The sequence below is a fragment of the Theropithecus gelada genome, chromosome 15 (genome assembly GCF_003255815.1).
Source record: "Theropithecus gelada isolate Dixy chromosome 15, Tgel_1.0, whole genome shotgun sequence".
NCBI classification, from domain to species: domain Eukaryota; kingdom Metazoa; phylum Chordata; class Mammalia; order Primates; family Cercopithecidae; genus Theropithecus; species Theropithecus gelada.
The window spans coordinates 12,207,091-12,224,241 of record NC_037683.1 but is presented as its reverse complement, the minus strand read 5'-3'; the positions used below and the strand labels follow the sequence as shown (position 1 = coordinate 12,224,241).

At 44.3% G+C, this 17,151-nt stretch overlaps 1 protein-coding gene across 4 annotated transcripts in view; it reads left to right on the top strand.

The window, feature by feature from the left end:
* Window positions 1–14,584, top strand: part of ZBTB43 (zinc finger and BTB domain containing 43) — a 32,434-nt gene extending 17,850 nt beyond the window's left edge. For 2 of the 4 annotated variants that reach the window (XM_025360498.1, XM_025360497.1), the window contains one exon: window positions 11,722–14,584. In XM_025360498.1, coding sequence (XP_025216283.1) covers window positions 11,745–13,148 — 1,404 coding nt within the window. In that variant the 5' untranslated portion in view covers window positions 11,722–11,744 and the 3' untranslated portion in view covers window positions 13,149–14,584. Of the gene's footprint in view, window positions 1–731; window positions 821–11,721 lie in introns of those variants that run through there. The other 2 variants (XM_025360499.1, XM_025360496.1) reach the window with 2 other exon arrangements.
* The last annotated feature ends 2,567 nt before the right edge of the window (window positions 14,585–17,151 follow it).

Genomic DNA, 17,151 nt, shown 5'->3' with positions numbered 1-17,151 from the left:
CGTCCACCACCACACCCAGCTAATTTTTGTATTTTTAGTAGAAATGGGGTTTCACCATGTTGACCAGGCTGGTCTCGAACCCCTGACCTCAGGTGCTCCACCCACTTTGGCCTCCCAAAATGCTGGGATTGCAGGCGTGAGCCACCATGCCTGGCCGAGTTTTTTTTTTTTTTTTTTTAAAGCTCATCTGCTATGGCTAGTGTTAGTGTGTTTTATGTGCGGTCCAGTTCTTCCACTGTGACTCAGAGAAGCCAAAAAAATTGGACATCCCGATTTGGAATATAAACTTTATTGATAAAGCATCAGCAGGATTTAAAAAGATTGACTCAAATTTTGTGAAAGAAGTTCTGTGGGCAAAATGTTATCAAACAGCATTGCATGGTACAGAGAAATCTTTTGAGAAACAGTCAATTGATGTGGCAAATTTCACTGTTGTCTTATTTTAAGAAATTGGCAGGCCAGGCACGGTGGCTCATGCTTATAGTTCCAGCACTTTGGCAGGCTGAGGCAGGCGGATTGCTTGAGCCCAGTAGCTCAAGACCATCCTGGGCAACATGGTGAGACCCTGTCTACAAAAAATACATAAATTAGCTGAACATGGTGACACACGCCTGTAGTCCAGCTCCTTGGGAGGCAGAGGCAGGATAGTTGCTTGAGCCTAGGAGGTCAGGGCTGCAGTGAGCCATGATCACACCACTGCATTTCATCCTGGGCAACAGAGTGAGACCCTATCTTGGGAAACAAAAAAGAAAGAAATTACTACAACCACCCTACCCTTCAGCAGTCACCACCCTGATCAGTCAGCAGCCATCCACTCAAGGTAAGACTCTCCACCAGCAAAAGGATTGCAACTGGCTGAAGGCTCAGATGATTGTTAGCATTTTTTAGCAATAAATTTCTTTTTTTTTTTTTTTTTTAGAAAGAATTTTTTTTTTTTTTTCTTTTTTTTTTAAATTTCTTTTTTTTTTTTTTTTTTTTGTCGCCCAGGCTGGAGTGCAGTGGTGCGATCTTGGCTCACTGCAACCTCTGCCTCCAGGGTTCACGCCATTCTCCTGCCTCAGCCTCCCAAGTAGCTGGGACTACAGGCACCTGCCACCACACCTGGCTAATTTTTTTTGTATCTTTTAGTAGAGACGGGGTTTCACCGTGTTAGCCAGGATGGTCTCCATCTCCTGACCTCGTGATCCGCCCGCCTCGGCCTCCCAAAGTGCTGGGATTACAGGTGTGAGCCACCACGCCCAGCCAATAAAGTATTTTTAAATTAAGGTGAGTACATTGTTTTTTTTAGACATAATGCTATTGCACACTTAACAGACTACAGCAAGGTGTAAGCGTAAGTTTTATATGCACTGGGATACCAAAATTTGTGTGTCTCACTTTATTATGCTGTTTGCTTTATTGTGGTGTTCTTGAACTGAACCAACAATATCTCTGAGGTATGCCTGTATATGTCTTTATAGTAGGCTTAACTGGTTTATAATGTTGTTCAAGTCTTCTATTTCCTTATAGACCTTCCGTCTGCTTTTTTCTGTGTATTCTTGAAAGTGGGGTATTGGAGTCTCCACCTATTGTTATAGAACTGTCTATTTCTTCCTTCAGTTTTATCCACTTTTACTTCGTGTATTTTAGAGTTATATTGTTAGGTGTGTATATGTTTATAATTGTCACATTTTCTTGATAGAATTGAACCTTTTTACTCAACATATAATTGTCTCTTGTAACCTTTTTTGATTTAAAATCGATCATTTCTAATAATATAGCCATCTCAGACCATTTTTTTTGTTGCGATTACATGGAATATTTTCTTTCATCCTTTTACTTTCAACCTCTTTGTGTCATTATATCCAAAGTGAGTCTCGTGCTCACCTGGGCAGCTAAAGTGAGTCTCTTGTAGACTGCACGTAGATGAGTCGTTTTTTAATCCAGTTACTGACAAGGAAAGATTCACTTTACAATTTAGATATTTGTTTTCTGTATGTCTTACACGTTTTTTATTCCTCAATTCTTCCATTATTGCCCTCATCGTATTTTTTATTATTTAGAGGTTTTGGGTTTGTTTGGCAGTAAACCATTTTGATTCTCTTCTTTTTGTGTATGTTTTTCATTATTTTCTTAGTAGTTACTTTGGGGTTTGCAATTAACATTTTAAACTTTTAACAACTTACCTTGAATAATACCAACTTAGGTTTAGTACAATCACAGCACAGTGTATCTCCTGTCCCTTCACCTTCATGTTGTCGTTGTCACTGATTACATTTTTATACATTGTATAATACGTATATTAACATAGATTTATAATTATTGTTCTATGCATTCATTAGCCTTTTAAATAATATAGAAACAAAAGAATTATAAACCGAAAGTACAGCAATGATGGCTTTTTTTTTTCTGAGACAGATTCTCACTCTGTTGCCCAGGCTGGAGTGCAGTGGTGCGATCTCCACTCACTGCAACCTCCACCTCCTGGGTTGGAGTGATTCTACTGCTTCAGCCTCCCGAGTAACTGGTATTACAGGTGCGTGCCACCACACCTGGCTAATTTTTGCTTTTTTTAGTAGAAATGGGATTTCACCGTGTTGACCAGGTTGATCATAACTTCTGACTCAAATGATCCACCTGCCTTGGCCTTCGAAAGTGCTGGGATTATAGGCATGAGCTACTGAGCCCAACCAGTGGTGACTTATATATTTACCTGAGTAGTTAACCTTTACCAGCAATCTTAGCTTTTTTATGTGGCTTTGAATTTCTGTTTAGCCGTTCTTTTATCTCAGCCTGAAGGACCGCTTTAGCATTTCTTGTAGAGCAAGTCTACAGGTAGTGAACATCCTTAGCTTTTGTTTCTCTGGGAATGTCTTAGTTTCTCCTTCATTCTTGAAAAGATACTTTTGCCAGATCTTAATTGACAGATTTTTTTTTTAAGCGCTTTAAATAGATTGTCCTACTGCCTATGGCCTCCATATGGTTTCTGCTTATGGTTTCTGATGAAAAATTAGCTGTTAATTTTAGTGAGGATCTCTTTTACTTGACTAGGAGCTTCTCTCTTGCAGCTTTCAAGATTCTCTTTGGCTTTGGCTGTTTCTACAGTTTGACTGTAATGTATTTTATCCTGCCTAGAGTTTGTTGAGCTTCTTGGATGTGTAGATTCAAATCTTTTATCAGTTTTTAGAAGTGTTTGACCATTATGTATTTCTTCCCATTGTTTTTCAGCCCTTTTCTGTGCCTCTACTTCCAGAACTCCCATGATATGTATGATGGTGTCCCACAGGCACCTCAGGTTCCGTTCATTTTTCTTTTGTTGTAGTTGTTGTTGTTGTTGTTGAGACAGAGTCTCACTGTGTCATGTAGGCTGGAGTATAGTGACATGAACATGGCTCACTGCAGCCTCAACCTCCTGTCCTCAAGCGATCCTCCCACCTCAGCCTCTTGTGTAGCTGGGACTACAGATGCATGCCACCATGCCTGGCTGTTGTATTTTTGGTCGAGACAGGTTCTCACTATGTTGCCCAGGCTGGTCTCGAACTCCTGGACTCAAGCGATCCTCCCACCTCAGCCTCCCAGAGTGCTGGGATTACAGGCATGAGTGACTGTGCCCAGCTCATTTTGCTTCATTCTTCTTTCTTTCTACTCTTCCACTGAATTTTATTTACCTTATCTTTGAGTTTGTTAATTTTTTTTTTCCTTCTGCCTGCTCAAGCATGCCATTGAACCCCCTCTTATGAACATGTAATTTCAGCTTGTATTAGTTTGCCAGGACTACTGTAACAAAATACTACAGGCTGGGTGGCTTAAGCAATGGAAATGTATTTTCTCACAGTTCTGGAAGTGGGCAGTCTGCAATCAAGTTGTTAGCAGGTTTGGGTTCTTCTGTGGCCTTCTTCCTCAGCTTGCGGATGACCTCCTTCTCACTGGGCCCATGCAGAGTCTTTTCTTTGTGCATCCCTAGTGTCTCTGTGTGTCCAAATCTCACCTTATTGGGACACCCATCATACTGTGTTAGGGTGCATCTAAATGGCCTCATTTAGGTTAATCACCTCCTAAAAGCTCTACTTGTAAATATAGCCAGACTCTGAGGTGCAGGGCATTACAGCTCCAGTGTGTGAACTGACAGGCAGCGGGGAAATGCAGTTCAGCCCATAATGCATTGTTGTACCTTTCAGCTTCAGTTTTTTCCATTTGGTTCCTTTTTATAATTTCTTTACTTCTTTTCTTTTTTTTTTTTTTTTTTGAGACGGAGCATCACTCAGTCGCTCAGGCTGAAGTGCAGTGGCGTGATCTTGGCTCACTGTAACCTCCACCTCCCAGGTTCAAGCGATACTCATGCCTCAGCCTCCTGAGTAGCTGGGACTACAGGCTCATGCCACAATGCCTGGCCAGTGTTTTTTTTTGTTTTTTTTTTTTTTTTGAGACGAAGGTTTGCTCTTGTCACCCAGGCTGGAGTGCAATGGAACGGTCTTGGCTCATTGCAACCTCAACCTCCCAGGTTCAAGCAGTTCTCTTGCCTCAGCCTCCCGAGTAGCTGGGATTACAGGCGCCCGCCACCACGCCCAGCTTATTTTTGTATTTGTTGAAGGCTGGTCTGGAACTCCTGACCTCAGGTGATCCGCCCATCTCGGCCTCCCAAAGTGCTGGGATTGCAGGCGTGAGCCACCACACCTGGCCCACGGCCGGCCAATTTTTATATTTTTAGTAGAGATGGAGTTTCACCATGTTGGCCAGGCTGGTCTCAAACTTCTGACCCCAAGTGATCTGCCCACCTTGACCTTCCAAAGTGCTGGGATTACAGGCGTGAGCCACCACTACTCCTGGCGCCCCCCCCCCCCTTTTTTTTTTGAAATGGAGTCACGCTTTGTCGCCCAGGCTGGAGTGCAGTGGCATGTTCTCAGCTCACTGCAAGCTCCACCTCCAGGGTTCAAGCCATTCTCCTGCCTCAGCCTCCCGAGTAGCTGGGACTACAGTTGCCCACCACCATGCCCGGCTAATTTTTTATATTTTTTTAGTAGAGACGGGGTTTCACCGTGTTAGCCAGGATGGTCTCCATCTCCTGACCTCGTGATCCGCCCGCCTCGGCCTCCCAGAGTGCTGGGATTATAGGCGTGAGCCACCGCGCCCGGCCTCCTGGCCCCTTTTTATGGTTTCTGTCTCCTTATTGACATTGTTATCCTGATTTTCCTTATTCATCATTTTCTTTGGTTCTTTGAGCATATTTAAAACAGTGGATTTAACCTCTGCGACATGTGATTCTAGTGTTGGTGTTTCCTCAGTGACAGTGTTTCTGATTCTTTTTCCTGTGAGTGCACTGTATATTCCTTTTTGTGTGTATGTTTTTACTTTCTTGTTGAGAACTGGACATTTGGAGTATGATAGTGTGGTAACTCTGGAAATCAGATTCTACGCCGCCTCAGGGATTGCTTTTGTGACTTGGTGAGGTTACAGTTATCTGTTTGTACAATGACTTTTCCTATTTTGTGAAGTCTCTATTCCTTGTTGTATGTAGTTGCTCGAGTTTTTTTTTTTCTCTTATCCATGCAGCCAGCCTGTGACCTGGAAGCTTTTCTTTTTTTTTTTTTTTTTTTTTTTGAGACTGAGTCTGGCTCTGTCGCCCAGGCTGGAGTGCAGTGGCCGGATCTCAGCTCACTGCAAGCTCCGCCTCCCGGGTTCACGCCATTCTCCTGCCTCAGCCTCCGGAGTAGCTGGGACCACAGGCGCCCGCCACCTCGCCCGGCTAGTTTTTTGTATTTTTTAGTAGAGACGGGGTTTCACCGTGTTAGCCAGGATGGTCTCGATCTCCTGACCTTGTGATCCGCCCGTCTCAGCCTCCCAAAGTGCTGGGATTACAGGCTTGAGCCACCGCGCCCGGCTAACTTTTCTTAACTGTCTGGATCTGTGTATGTGAATGTACAGATGTAGGTGTAGGTGTCTTAAATCTTGTGATAGGTGCCACCAGGGAAACCACTGCAGCCTGAGGGGGCCAAAACAAAGTTGAGCGAGTTTGCCAGACTGGACAAAATGCACAACCGCACATTTTTGGAGGACAAGGTCCTTCCTCCACCCCCCCCCCCACTCCTTGTATGAGCCAGCTGCTGTGGGAACACAGGCCACCTTCCTGCAGGCTGCGTGTGGCAGGGCTGCAGAATGGGGATTTATGCACACTGATCTCTCCTGAGCTTTCTCTTGATTGCTGTGAGTGTCTGATCTGCTTCCAGAGTCCTGAAATCGTGATTTTGATCATTTTTTCAGCTTCCTGATTGTATTGGTGGAGGGACCGACCCATGGAGCTTCTGACTCCACCATTTTCCATAACCTCCCTTGTGGCATTTATTTTTTTAGAACGGATTTTAAATGTCTTATTCTCAGTCATTTAGAATTCCACAACAGAGGCCAGGAGAGCTGGCTCACGCCTGTAATCCCAGCACTTTGGGAGGCTGAGGCGGGTGGATCCCCTGAGGTCGGGAGTTGGAGATCAGCCTAACCAACATGGTGAAACCCTGTCTCTACTAAACAAAAAAATACAAAATTAGCCGAGCGTGGTGGCACATACCTGTAATCCCAGCTACTTGGGAGGCTGAGGCAGGAGAATTGCTTGAACCTGGGAGGTGGAGGTTGTGGTGAGCTGAGATCGCGCCATTGCACTCCAGCCTAGGCAACAAGAGTGAAACTCGGTCTCAAAACAAACAAACAAAAAAGAATTCCACGACAGATACCTGCACTTTATGAAGAAAGCATAGGTTATTTGACAAAGAGTGTTAGAAAAATAGGCTAGCCATTTTGGAGGAAAAAGGACTGGGTCCCAACCTTATTCTTCATGCCAAAATAAAATCCCATGTATTAAAGGTTTTATTTTTTATTTATTTATTTTTCATTTATTTATTTATTTATTTATTGAGATGGAGTCTCGCTCAGTCGCCCAGGCTGGAGTGCAGTGGCACCATCTCGGCTCACTGCAAGCTCCGCCTCCCAAGTTCACGCCATTCTCCTGCCTCAGCCTCCTGAGTAGCTGGGACTACAGGTGCCCGCCACCACGCCCAGCTATTTTTTTGTAGTTTTAGTAGAGACGGGACTTCACCGTGTTAGCCAGGATGGTCTCGATCTCCTGACCTCGTGATCCGCCTGCCTTGGCCTCCCAAACTGCTGGGATTACAGGTGTGAGCCACCGCACCCAGCCTTCATTTTTATTTTCAACAATAATTTTGGGCCAGATGCGATGGCTTACACCTGTAATCCCAGCACTTTGGGAGGCTGAGGCGGGAGGATTGCTTGAGCCCAGGAGTTTCAGACCAGCCTGGGCAACACAGTGAGACTCCATCTCTAAAAAATAATAATAAATAATAAATTTGGGCCAGGCGCGGTGGCTCAAGCCTGTAATCCCAGCACTTTGGGAGGCCGAGACGGGCAGATCACGAGGTCAGGAGATCGAGACCATCCTGGCTAACACGGTGAAACCCCGTCTCTACTAAAAAATACAAAAAACTAGCCGGGCGAGGTGGCGGGCGCCTGTAGTCCCAGCTACTCGGGAGGCTGAGGCAGGAGAATGGCGTGAACCCGGGAGGCGGAGCTTGCAGTGAGCTGAGATCCGGCCACTGCACTCCAGCCTGGGCGACAGAGCAAGACTCCATCTCAAAAAAATAATAATAAATTTTGGAGGTGTAAATGCCCTCCTATGTCTGACACAAACCCTGGAGCAAAGGATAAAAGCAAGAGTAGTTATTTTATGTAAATTTCATTTTGGCAAAAAAAAAATCTATAAAATCAGCTAACTGAAAAAAAATCACAACATAGGATAAAGTTAACTTCCTGAATTTACAAAAAGCCCTACAGATCAATAAGATTAATTGCCCAATTTATTTGCATCAGGGATGTGATTGATTTTATAAGAGAAAACCACAAATGACCAGTAAACTAAGTACAGAGTGCCAGCCTCATTTGTAATTAAGGAATGCAGATCAGAACAGGAATGAATCATGTCACTTAGCAGATAGGCAGGCTTTATTTTTGTTGTTAAATGATATCCAGACTCGGTAAGAGCGTTGATTATTGGTGAGGGTGTGACTTGGTGCCGCCTTTCTGGCAAGTAGTTTGGTAATATGTATCAGAAAAAATTTTAAAAACATTAGCCAGGCGTGGTAGCATGCCTATAGTCCCAGCTACTGGAGAGGCTGAGGCAGAAGGATTGCTTGATGACCCAAGAGTTCAAGGCTATGTCAAATGCACAGCCCTTTAACCCAGCAGTTCCACTGGTAGAAATTAAGCTATGGATATTTCCAAAGGTATGCAAGATAGTTATGCAGAAATATCTATTATAGCATTGCTTGTGATTTTAAAACCCCTGCCAACTGAAATTCTGTAAGAGGAGAACTGCTTAAATTACGATACATCCATATAATAGAAAGCTATGTGGCCATTAAACAGAATGAGTTAGCTCTTCTTGTACTAATGTGGGAAGATCTCCAAGATATATTAAGTGACAAAAGCTAAGTGTAGAATAAAATGTAGGTAATGAACCCAGTTGAGTAGGGATTTTTAAAGGATGTATATGATTTATTCTGATATATGCACAGAGAAGTTTCTAGAAATATAAACAGAAGTTTAATGGTGATTTCCTTTGGGGGAGACTAGGAATAAATGATGGAGAGATTTTTTTTACACCTTTCTATAAATTTTTTTTACATGTGCATGTGTTATCCCACACCCCCTTTTTCAAATAGCTAAAAACAAAATTCTACAGTGGTGAGATCTAGCAGAGAATCTGTTCACCCAGATGTAGTTTCCAGAATTTACATACTTTTAGTGCACTCATTTATATAGTCAACTTTTCTTTTTGAAATGACGAATACCTAAATCATTTATTTCATGATCTATTTTTGTTTTAAATTACTATGAAATGTTTTAAGATGTATGAAACTGTAATAATTCACTCTAAAAATGCTGTCTTTTAAAATTATTAGTGCCTAATCTGGCATTTTTGGCATCTTAGAGGAGGCAGAGTGATGTGATAGGAGAAATCACATAGACTTCAGAGTCATCCAGACCTGGATTCACATCTCAACGTAATAAAAACTAGCTTTTAACCTTGGGAAAATTTCTTTTTTTTTTTTTTTTTTTTTGAGACGGAGTCTCGCGCTGTTGCCCAGGCTGGAGTGCAGTGGCCGGATCTCAGCTCACTGCAAGCTCCGCCTCCTGGGTTCACGCCATTCTCCCGCCTCAGCCTCCCAAGTAGCTGGGACCACAGGCGCCCGCCACCTCGCCCGGCTAATTTTTTGTATTTTTTAGTAGAGACGGGGTTTCACCGTGTTAGCCAGCATGGTCTCGATCTCCTGACCTCGTGATCTGCCCGTCTCGGCCTCCCAAAGTGCTGGGATTACAGGCTTGAGCCACCGCGCCCGGCCGCCTTGGGAAAATTTCTTAAAATAGCTGAACTTCACACACTCAAGCCCTACATTTGCAGAGTAAATTATAAAGATTAAGTGAAAAAAGGTATACAGTCCCTAGCAAATCATAATTACTCAAGAAACCTTCATTTCTTCTCGTCATCTCTCCCTATCCCTCGAAGATGGCTTTCAGTCTTTGTCTGGGTTGTCTGGCTCTGTTTATACTTAGAAAACTTGGGGCTGGGCACGGTGGCTCACGCCTGTCATTCCAGCACTTTGGAAGGCCAAGTGGGCAGATCGCTTGAGTTCAGGAATTTGAGACCAGCCTGGGCAACGTGGCGAAACCCTGTCTCTGCAAAAAATACAAAAGTTTGCCGGGTATGGTGGTGCATGCCTGAAGTCCCAGCTACTCAGGAGGCTGAGATGGGAGGATCACCTGAGCCCAGGAGTTTAAGACTGCAGTGAGCTGTGATCACGCCACTGTACTCCAGCATGGGTGACAAGAGTGAGACCCTGTCTCCAAAAAAAAAAAAAAGAAAACTTGATAATTTAGCAATGTTTGGATATAGTATCAGAGCAAGGTGACATATAGCAGTGATAAATCGTTTGGGTGGTTTTTTTGCTTTAATTACAGAATTTTGGGGAATTACAGAGTATGGGCAGGATCTCTAGCACAGCTCATCTTGTGTGCCATTGTTAGGAATTATTTCTAATGTTTGACTTACCCCACAGAATATATTTACCGTAGCAACACAGGCAATGCCTTATTCTTTGTTATAACTTTGTCTTCTGATGGACTCTGTTCAGTAGCAGGGACTACTTAACTATCGTGTTTGGTCTATAACTCTTTAGACAGTTTGGAGATCACCAGATAAGAAAATAGCTCACCTTGCAGTTTCATTCAGTTTCATATCCTCAGAAGCCCTTAAAGGGCTAAAATTCTGGCAGCAGCTGGAGAAAGCTTAGGGCCTGAGTGACTGTGCCCCTTTAGTGGTGAATTTGGTGCACTTGTCCTGTCCTCACTGCTCCAGCCCCCGGGCCCCTCACTCCCTTAATGTACTCTAGTCTAATGGTCTCCTTTCAGTTCCTTGCAATTGCCAAATGCATTCCTGCCTCAGAGCCTTTGCATATGCTTTTTCTTGTTCCCTCTATTCTGTTCTCCCACCCTCACCACAACCTGTCAAATAGCAGTTAAATCTGAGGCTTAAAAGTTCTGTCATTTTGAGATGGGCACAGTGGTGTATACCCATAGTCCCAGCTACACAGGAGGCTGAGGTGAGAGGATCACTTGAGCCCAGGAGTTTGAGACTGCAGTGGCTATGATGGTGCCACTACACTCCAGCCTGGGTAAAAGAGTGAGACCTCATCTCTTTAAAAAAAAATTCTGCCAGGAGCAGTGGCTCATGCCTGTAACCCAACACTTTAGGAGGCTGAGGCAGGTAGATCACTTGAAGCCAGGAGTTCAAGATGAACCTGGGCAACAAAGTGAGACCCCTGTCTCTACAAAAAAAAAAGAAAAAAATTAATTTTTTAAAAAAACTAGCTGGGCAGCCAGGCGCGGTGGCTCACACCTGTAATCCCAGCACTTTGGGAGGCCAAGGTGGGCAGATCATGAGATCAGGAGTTTGAGATCAGCCTGGCCAACATAGTGAGACCCCATCTCTACTAAAAATGCAAAAAAAAAAAAAAATTTAACCAGGTGTAGTGGTGGGCGCCTGTAATCCCAGCTACTCAGGAGGCTGAGACAGGAGAATCGCTCAAAACCGGAAGGTGGAGGTGGCAATGAGCCGAGATCACGCCATTGCACTCCAGCCTAGGCAACAAGAGTGAAACTCCGTCTCAAAAAAAAAAAAACTAGCTGGGCATGGTGGCATGTACGTATAGTCCCAGCTGCTCAGGAGGCTGAGGCAGGAGATTGCTTGATTACCCAAGAGTTCAAGGCTGCAGTGAGCTATGATTGTGCCACTGCACTCCAGCCTGGGCAACAAAGCAAGACCCCATCTCATTAAAATATATATATATATATAATCTGAATGGGTATCGTTTGTTTTAACTGTAAATATTTACAGTACTTGGTTTTACTTGGGAGATTTGTATAGCTTACAAATCCTGTCACTGGATTCCATCCTCTTACCCACAGACACAAAGCCAAAATCAGGAGTTCCACAAGGAGCGGTGGTGAGTCCTGCCTTTGGCAAACTTGCACCTGCAAGCTTTACCCTAGGGATTGAATCCTGGGGGGCCCATAGGCTAGAGGACCTTGTGGAACTTTGGAACTTGTCTTAAGGATGGAGAAGGGGATAAAATACATTTATCTTTGGGCTGGAATTAGTACTGATTTTTCTTTTTCTTGTAGCACCGAACAAGATTTGTGATGAAATGGAGCCTGGAGCAAACTCTTTTCGGGTAGAATTTCCTGATTTTTCCAGCACCATTCTACAGAAACTGAACCAGCAGCGCCAGCAAGGACAATTATGTGACGTCTCCATTGTTGTCCAAGGCCACATTTTCCGGGCACACAAAGCCGTTCTTGCTGCCAGTTCACCCTACTTTTGTGACCAGGTACTCCTGAAAAACAGCAGGAGAATTGTTTTGCCTGATGTGATGAACCCAAGAGTGTTTGAGAACATTCTCCTATCCAGCTATACAGGACGTCTAGTAATGCCCGCTCCAGAAATTGTTAGTTACTTGACAGCGGCAAGCTTCCTCCAGATGTGGCATGTGGTAGACAAATGCACTGAAGTTTTAGAAGGAAACCCTACAGTCCTTTGTCAGAAGCTAAATCATGGCAGTGACCACCAGTCACCAAGCAGCAGTAGTTACAATGGCCTGGTAGAGAGCTTTGAGCTGGGCTCGGGGGGTCATACTGATTTTCCCAAAGCCCAAGAACTGAGGGATGGTGAAAATGAAGAGGAGAGCACCAAAGACGAGCTGTCATCCCAGCTCACCGAGCACGAATACCTGCCCAGCAACTCGTCCACAGAGCATGACCGCCTGAGCACGGAAATGGCGAGCCAGGATGGGGAGGAGGGCGCCAGCGACAGCGCCGAGTTCCACTACACCCGGCCCATGTACAGCAAGCCCAGCATCATGGCTCACAAACGCTGGATCCACGTGAAGCCCGAGCGCTTAGAACAGGCTTGCGAGGGCATGGATGTGCACGCGGCCTACGACGAGCATCAGGTCACAGAGTCCATCAACACCGTGCAGACCGAGCACACCGTCCAGCCTTCGGGAGTGGAGGAGGACTTCCACATCGGGGAGAAGAAAGTGGAAGCCGAGTTTGATGAACAGGCTGATGAGGGCAATTATGATGAGCAGGTGGATTTCTATGGCTCTTCCATGGAAGAGTTTTCCGGAGAGAGGTCGGACGGGAACCTCATTGGGCACAGACAGGAGGCTGCCCTCGCAGCAGGCTACAGTGAGAATATTGAAATGGTAACAGGGATTAAAGAAGAAGCTTCCCACTTAGGATTCTCAGCCACCGACAAGCTGTATCCTTGTCAGTGTGGGAAGAGTTTCACTCACAAGAGTCAGAGAGATCGGCACATGAGCATGCACCTCGGTCTGCGGCCTTACGGCTGTGGCGTCTGCGGTAAGAAATTCAAAATGAAGCACCACCTCGTGGGCCACATGAAAATTCACACGGGCATAAAGCCGTATGAGTGTAATATCTGTGCAAAGAGGTTTATGTGGAGGGACAGTTTCCACCGGCATGTGACTTCTTGTACCAAGTCCTACGAAGCTGCAAAGGCTGAGCAGAATACAACTGAGGCTAACTAAAAATAGGATCTGGCCCTTGAGTGGCATGCACAAAAATAAACTATGGTAATTAATGCAAATCTGGGCACAGATGATGCGTGCTACTTGCTATTATGAGAGAAGCTTAAAAAAAAAAAAGGAAGATATTTCTGAAAGACCAGCTCTAAGTAGGCCAATTAAAAAAATCTAATTCCTCAAATTTGTGTGTTCCAGTCCTGGCCTGGAATGGGTAATGGGGTGAGTTAACCCACCGCCCAGCTGGCAAGGGAAACCTTCTGACCGGTTGTGATTGAAACAGGTGGACAGAGACACCTGCACTTGGAACTGGACTCCACCCACCAGTTCCGTTTCGGGTGGCAGCAGCTTTGGATCACTCATTACTACAAGGTCATGCTGAAATTTTATTTTGCTCTTGCTATAGATACTTAGGTAATGTGGATTTGTTTTCATAGCTATTTCCCTGAAGGAAGTGCTACTTATATAAAAGCTACAACTAATGTGATTCCTAGGATGAGAAATTGGTTAACAGAGCTCTGTTGTCTGGTTTTATTCTTTCTAAAGGATATTTTCACTAAAACTATGGAGATGCTAAGAGAATGACGTTCTAAATATGAAACAGATAACTTACGGTACAAGACTGACATAGTGCCCTTGTCAGTTTCTGTAAGATGCCACTACTGTCACAAGGTGTTTCAGACTCTTGATAAGGCAGTGTTTTGTATTTTAGTTCTAACATTGAGTTTGAACAGTTGTATCTAATTGTAATTCTCTAGGGTGCCAGAGATAGGTATTTCTCACTGGTTTGCTTTCCCAAATCCTGTTTGGTTAATTGTAGCCTCCATGCAGTGGGGTCTGCTCTGTGGCTGGTAGACACCAAGCTGCTGTGACTGACCACGGTACCACGGGCCGCTGCAGCCCCTGCTCTGTCTTAGATTATGGTGCTTTACAAAGAGGGTGGTCCATGACCACACTTAGTGGGAAGGAGCCCCAAGTTGTGGCTGAGAGTTCCCTGTGAACTTTGGCAGTTCATAGAGTGCTAAGGTGACACTCCACCAACCAGAGTGAGAGGGCAGATAGGCAGGATTCTATGAGTGATTATACTTAAGGGGAAAAAACGTGCCCAAGGAGAATCTTGAAAATACACTCTTTCAAGGTGGGGGAGATACTCTTTAGGGGGTACACTGAGCTAATACTGCCAGTTCTTTATGAGCGCCGGAATGTGCTTTTAAAAGGAGTCCTAAGTTTAGCAAAGTAGTCTACAGAATCATGCTCCCAAATTATAGATAAAGCTGCTTAAACTTACAAGTCCACAAAGCTATGCCGACCAGAAAAAAAAAAACACGACAAAAAAACAAGCAGCTATTCTGAGACCTTTTCTGCCCATCAGCTAGATGGTTTAGGTTAAAAAGAAAGGTATATTACACATGCTTTTAAGCTGTGTAATGGACCTGAGGGCTTTTAAGCTGTGTAATGTACCTGAGGTTATCACCAGGGTAGGACAGGGTGCTACTACTATGTCATCTTTTCCATAAACGTACTGGGTTATTTACTTCTAAATAGAAACGTTTTTCCTTAAAATAAAAATAATTTTTCTTGGATTTGGGGTGACATTTTATTTGAAAAGTTTGGCTTTGCTGTAATGTAATAGACATTGCTGGCAATGGCCTCTGATTCTCAAGCTCCTAACACCAAGGTGTTTACTCGTTAAACATTGTCTGGAAAGAGGAAGGAAAATACTTATTTACCAGTTAACTCTTGTAAGCAAGATTACAAACAGGGATTTATTCACAACACTGTATCATTCTCGATATATAAAAAGCACTTTGTATTTAAAACTTTATTATAAATATATATATATATATAGTTTTTTTTTTTAAACCTAGAAACTAGATATTACCTCTTGGTTGTTTACCACATTAATAGCTTCTCTTAGTATTGAAACGTTACTGGTTAGCAGTCTTTTCTCTGTGTACCTGACACATGTATACAGAGGGGACTGTACAATCAAGCCTAATGTCTCCTTTTCTTTTTCTCATGGTAGAGGCCAGTGGGGTTTAGGTATGATCCTAGCCATTATATTTGAGGAGAAATTGTTCTATTACTACCAGTTTCAGTACTAAAGTGGTGATGCCATTCTGTTCTGCCAAAAACTGATCACCCTCTCCCATGGTGTTAGCAGAGCGTTTCCTGCCTGTTTGGAAGGTTTGGTGTGCTGTTTCTCATTGTACTACTCACATGATCGTTAGGACACTGTGGGAGAAGAGTCTGAGAAGTGAAAATACAGCTCTTCCGGGAGAGTTGTGGTCCTTCAGTTCTGCTGAAGTCAGCGTAGTGCCCTCGTCATGAGGAAGAGTTTCTGTTCAGCCGAGAGTGGTGGCACGCTTGGGTGGTAGTTTTGGAAGCAGTCGGTTGTGCTAGGACTTATTTAATATGTTGTGAAGAGAAGAGTGTCTTCTTGAAAGCCTTATGCGTCCATCAGCTACTAAACGTAGAACTTAAATAAGTTGCTCACATCTGTTCTTTTAAGTTTGTTGTGGTATTTGAGGTTTTGGTAAAAATTGGGATTTTTTTTATCAGGCAGCCAGAGCCTGTGAGGTGGTAGGGTGTCTGAAATGCTGGCCATGTTCAGAGAGGCAGGAGAAGAGGATTGCTTTCATTTGAATATTAAAAGTGAATTTTTGTAAACTCTGGTTTTTACCTTGGGTTGGAGGAATAGTCTCTTCTCTTCACCTCAGTATAGCTTTAGAAAATCTTTATCCTTCCTAATGAGTTTGGGTAGTTATGGGTAACATTGTTCAAATAATCTTTCAGGGATCACGTCAGTGGCCTACAACCAAGCTATTTGTCCCCTACTTTGAGTCTTAACTGTGGTTTTTCTTCAATCCCCGTGGGAAAGGGCTTCAAGGCACCACCAGTGGTATTTAATATTCATACTTGGGGCCAGGCGCGGTGGCTCACGCCTGTAATCCCAGCACTTTGGGAGGCCGAGGTGGGTGGATCACCTAAGTGAGGTCAGGGGTTCGTTACCAGCCTGACCAACATGGTGAAACCCCATCTCTACTAAAAACACAAAAATTAGCTGGGCGTGGTGGCACGCACCTGTAATCCCAGCTACTCGGGAGGCTGAGGCAGGAGAATCACTTGAACCCAGGAGGCGGAGGTTTCAGTGAGCCAAGATTGCACCACCGCACTCCAGCCTGGGCAACAGAGTGAGACTCCGTCTCAAAAAAAACAAAACAAAAAACATACTTATACCATGCTTTTACCTTTAGATACACACATTAGAGTAATCCCCACATGGTAAAGTGCCTGTCACCGTTAACTAAGGAAGGACTGCGGTAACTTACCCTGCAGGGCTGTGGGTTGCCTGCAGGCGCTCCAGGGCCCCAGCCTGTTGATTCTGATTTCTAGGTCTCCTCTTCATCTGGTCCCTTTTGGCCACGACTTTAAAAGCTTTCCCAAAAGGATCCCCTCCATTCTAGTAGGCATTTGCTGAACTAACCTGACCCTAAGGCTGGCTTCTAACCACTGGGGAAAGCTGCTTAGCCTCTGGGGCTCCCTCCTTTAGAGGCTCACACACCCCCGAGCTGCTGTGGAAGTGAAGTTGAGACAGAGCAGAAGCTGCAAAGCCGTGCTTTCCCTGGGGAAGGGGATGTGCTGCGGCCTCCTGGGTGGGCGTAGAGAGGGTGCCATCACAGGGAGGCCAGGTTTTTGCTTTTGGAAGTTCTCTGATAACTTGGGGATGCTGGAAACCAGCATCACGTTATCCCCAATCCCTCCCGTGCCGCCAATTTTGTGATTTAGGTTGCTTTAGTGGGTGACTAACTTTGTTCAGTGAAACCAGGGTTTGTCTGGAGTTTTTTCTTTGCTACTTACATATTTAAAGGTACAAGTTTCTTATTTCAAATCTCTACTGATAGTACCCTATGGGAAGATGCTGGAACACATTTTGCAAATGTGACTTTTTTTTTTTTTTTTTAATTTTTGCTTGAAGCCTGTGTCATGTTAGTTGCTGCTGCCTTCT